Genomic DNA, 4,799 nt, shown 5'->3' on the forward strand with positions numbered 1-4,799 from the left:
TTTGCCCACTTTTTGATGGGGTTGTTTGTTTTTTTCTTGTAAATTTGTTTGAGTTCATTGTAGATTCTGGATATTAGCCCTTTGTCAGATGAGTAGGTTGAGAAAATTTTCTCCCATTCTGTAGGTTGCCTGTTCACTCTGATGGTAGTTTCTTTTGCTGTTTAGCACATTCTTACAAGGCTTGTCTAAAACCAACATGCTCTGCCTCCTGAACTATATACTCTCAGCCTCTAAATCTCTACAACTAATTACAAATTTCCATAGGTGGGATGGGGGATGGATCAGAGGGGGGTGGAATGTTAAACAAAGGTTGGAGTCCAGGGCCAGTAAAGTTTATCTTTATCTGTGTTATTTACACAGCAAAGGTTCTGGTATTAAATTAACAGGAAACGGCAAAGATCTTTTTTTTTTTTTTTAAAAAGGCAAGATGCCAAGAATATTTCTTCCTCCTCTCCCTCCACACCCTAGAAAAACATCATAAAATTAATGGACTTCTCCTTCTTTCTCTGGTGTTCAATGAAGATAAAAAGTAAACTGGGATTTTTGAAATACTTTATCTCTTCATGTTCACTTAAACAGAATTTGGTAGGAATCAAGTGATAAGAGGCTGGTGTGGTGGCTCACACCTGTAACCCTGGTACTTTGGGAAACTGAGGTGGGAGGATTGCTTGAGCCCAGGAGTTTCAGACCAGCCTGGGCATCATAGCGAGACCCCATCCCTAAACAAACAAACAAAAATCAAAAAGCTAGTTGGGTGTGGCAATGTGTACCTAGTCCCAGTTACCTACTCCCAGTTACTCCTTGGGAGGTTGGGGTGGGTGGATGGCTTGAGCCCGAGAGGTCAAGGCTGCAGTGAGCTGTGATTGTGCCACTGCACTCCAGCCTGGGTGAGAGATCAAGAACTTGTCTCAAAAAAAAAAAAAAAAAAAAAAAAAAAAGTGACCAGAAAGTGCTGGTTTGGAAAACAAGGAGTAATCTCCCTCTAGTTGCTTGCCAGCTCCTTTCTCCTCTTTACTCACACTCTGTCACTCTATTCTCCTCTCCTTCTTTCGTCCTTTCCTCCCTTCCCCTCTCCCCACCTCCCCCCTTCTCTCTTCCTTCCTTTCCTTCCTCTCTTCTCTCCCTGTACTTTTACTCTTTTTCCGTAAGATGTTTGATTTGGGGGCTACAAGGAAGGCTGGACCTAGGGAGACTTTCTGGCTTCCTGGGGAGCCGGGTGGAGGGAGGAAGATCTTTAATGTGAGGAAGACCTCAGAGGGAAAGGAAATTGGAGGAGCCCCCAGGACCCACGGAGGAAAGAGGCTGAGGTGGGAAGAGGGGCTGGAAACTTGAAACTGGGGCTGACAAGCGCTGGGGGCCCCTGAGGTGGAGCAGGCCTGCTCGCCGATGTGCTGGGACCTCGTTTCCTCCTCTACCAGGCCCAGACTGGTTCCCATCAGGGCACCAGGAATGCAGATCTCTGTGCCAGTTGGTGTTCTTATAGGGGTCAAATATCTCAGTTTCACCTGAACTTTAGGCATCTGGTGAAGGTTTGTTAACCCACTTATGCAGGAGGTTGCAATTTTTTGAATTGCAGACATGTGTGAAAAATCAGACCTTGGCAATGACCTTGAGCAGCAGGATATAAATAACTTCCACATGCTTAGCGTTCCAATAATGGAACACTAGGCATAAATGGGATTCAAGAAGCCTGCAGGAAATGCCGACGGGCAGAGGCCAGGCTTCAGTGCCTATCATGCTCCTGCTGAGCCCTGGACTAGTCAGTGGTGCCAGGAGGAGGGGCAGGCGGGCCCCCAGGACACACCTGTACTGGCTGAGGGCATCACAGTGCGGGCAGTCCTCCGTCAGCAGACACCTGGCACATAACTGTGGGGAGAGTGACTGCACCTGTCACCTTGGTGGCCACAGCTGCAAGGTGACTTCGTGGGGATCTGTGAGCATCTGAGGCCCCAGTAGGGGTGAGGAGGAGAACAGCAGCTCATTTGTGCAGCAAGGACATATGGTGACTTCGAAGCCACTCAGTTTGGGCCTCCTTTCAAATCTACCGGGCCAGATCAAGTTAGAGCTTCAGTGTAAGTCTCCCAAGGTCCCGTCCTGGGAGAATGGCACCAGCCAAAATTGGCCAGAAAGAAACCATGGTCTCTAAGAGCTGAATGAGGCCCTGGTTGGCCTTTCCCTCCCCCAGGACAGGGCTGCACTAACTGCACCCAAGCTGGCACCTCAACTGTCAGGCCCATTGAGGTTCAAGTGGAGCAAAGAGCAGTTATCACTGGAGGCAACCTTATTCCTCCCCCAAGTCTCAGAGCAGGTGCCCTTTTATAGACTATCAAATGCAATGTGAGCTGTATCTGTGGGGTGGGCATGAGGGCCGGTGCCCACCACAGACACCCTGCCCCTGTACCTATATGTCTCATTCTGCTCACTTTCGGTAGCCCCTCAGTCCCTGGCTGATGAAAAAATAGGAAGTGTGAGAGTGTTGGGGCAATGGGCAGTGGGTGACTTCATGATCATCATTCACGAGGTGCCTGATATAGAACAAGGTGACCATTAATATAATCTTATGATAACCTGAGTTTCCCAAGCCAGCTCCTGGCCAGCGCCTCTCTTTCCCAGAGGGGTGGATCAAGAACCCAGTCAAGAAGATGGGCTCAGGGAGTGCATGGAAACATGAGGTTCCTCTGCACCAGATCTTTTCAGAGCTCTGTGACTGACCCCGATGTGACTCTGCAGGACAGGAAGCTTCTGTGATCACTGGCTAGAGGATGTCCAGCTTACCAATTTCAGGTTGCACTGGACAAAGATGATGGCGGTGTTGCTAATGACACTAAGGTGGCATGGCATTGAGGAGACAGTGAAACTCTCGCCTCACCACTTTAGAGAAGCCTCTTATCAGTGGTAGCAGCAGATGAACAGGCAGTGGTTGCCAATAGAGCTTTCTGCAACGAAGAAAATGTTCTAAATCTGTGCTATCCAGTGCAGTAGCCACTAGTCACATGAGGCTATTGAACAGCTGAGATGTGGCTTGTGTGACTGAAGAACTGCATTTAAAGTTTTATTTAATTTTAAGGAATGTAAAGTTAAGTTTAAATGGCACATGTGGCTAGTGGCTACCATACTGGACAGCACAGGTCTAGAAGGTGTGCTATCATCATTCTCTTCCAAGGTTGATTTATTTCCATGGCCTGATTATCAACTTAGTTTAGATTGGTTTTCAGCTTTAGACAGTGACAGGACAAAGGTACTGGCTGTGGCAGACACTGTTGGTTTTCTGCTCATTGGCCACTCATGCTTACTGAGCCCTGATTTTGGTATAAAAGCAATGGACCCAGCCTCAGGGGTTGAAGCGTGAATAGATGAAGCCAACTGTTCTTCATTGCTAGTGATTGGTCTTGAGGTGGGCATGCTGCTCAATTCTAGCCAGTCCAAGACAAGGAGAGATTTCCAGGAAAGATTTCCTTCCCTGACTAGGGAAGTTGACAGGCTCTTTTGGGGCCATCATCTTCCTTGCTTCACAGAATGTTGTGTGAAGACTTGATATTTGGAGCTAAGGCAGCCATCTTGTTACCATGAGGGAAAGGCCAAAAGAATCAGTATCTTTCTATGAATTGTTAACGATATTTGGAAAAGCTCAGTGAACACCTTACTTCTTTGATGTTGTCAGTTTTCACTGCTTTGAGAGTAATTCTGCCCTTCAAATTGTATAACCCAACATCTTCCTTAAATTGTTTTATATTGAGATAGGACATAAATTATTAAATAAAATATTTAAAATAGCTCAAATAATAGATTGCCTTTAGAAGGAAATCCAAGCTACTGCTAACAGGATCGCTTTTGACGAAGGGAACTGACAGGTTAAGATTTATGGGTGGGGGGGACATTTAACACTGCCTACCCATTTGTTTCTTTAGAATTTTGTTCCACAGGAATGAACTGTCCACTCAAAAATAGGTTTATTAAAGTTAAGGCCAGGCACAGTGGCTCATGCCTGTAGTCCAAGCACTTTGGGAGGCCGAGGCAGGCAGATCACTTGAGGTCAGAAATTTGAGACCAGTGTGGCCAACATGGTGAAACCCCATCTCTACTAAAACTACAAAAATTAGCTGGGCATAGTGGTGAGCTCCTGTAATCCCATCTACTTGGGAGGCTGAGGCAGGAGAATCACTTGAACCCAGTAGGCAGAGGTTGCAGTTAGCAGAGATAGTGCCACTGCCCTCTAACCTGGGCAACAGAGCAAGACCCTGTCTCAAAATAATAATGATAATAATATAAATAAAGTTAAAGTAATACATGAGGATCTTATTTTGCTACACGGAAGTAACCACCCCAAAACTCAAACCTGAGTTGTTAAAAGAATGTATTGTTTATATAGGTGTGTTCACTTTGTAAAAATGTATTGAGCTGGTCACTTATGATTTATGTCCTTTTCTTAATATAACAACAAGTTTACATTAAAAAAGTGGTGGCCTTTTTGGAGTGGAGCTCAGAGTTGGAAGGAAAACCAGGAGGCAGCTTTGTTTCCATTGTAAAAGCTATTCTACTTGCCCTAAAAAAAAATCTATGTATATTATTACATTCTTTGATTAGAAAATATATTAAACAAAGTAGAAAAGAAAAAAGCTAAACATCTTGCAGCTATTTGGGATTGCTATTTTTTTTTTTTTTTTTTGAGATGGAGTCTCGCTCTGTTGCCCAGGCTGGAGTGCAGTGGCACAATCTCAGCTCACTGCAACCTCTACCTCCTGGGTTCACGCCATTCTCCTGCCTCAGCCTCCCGAGTAGCTGGGACTACAGGCGCCCGC

The 4,799-nt window shown here is 45.7% G+C and overlaps 1 protein-coding gene across 1 annotated transcript in view; it reads right to left on the bottom strand.

The window, feature by feature from the left end:
- CUNH2orf72 (chromosome unknown C2orf72 homolog) overlaps positions 1-1,520 on the bottom strand; it is a 17,945-nt gene extending 16,425 nt beyond the window's left edge. Inside the window, exon 1 of the mRNA XM_032761262.2 lies at positions 1,130-1,520. Coding sequence (XP_032617153.1) covers positions 1,130-1,520 — 391 coding nt within the window. The remainder of the gene's footprint in view (positions 1-1,129) is intronic.
- Positions 1,521-4,799: the final 3,279 nt, after the last annotated feature.

This window comes from Hylobates moloch, unplaced genomic scaffold, assembly GCF_009828535.3.
Source record: "Hylobates moloch isolate HMO894 unplaced genomic scaffold, HMol_V3 SCAFFOLD_1, whole genome shotgun sequence".
Taxonomy (NCBI): domain Eukaryota; kingdom Metazoa; phylum Chordata; class Mammalia; order Primates; family Hylobatidae; genus Hylobates; species Hylobates moloch.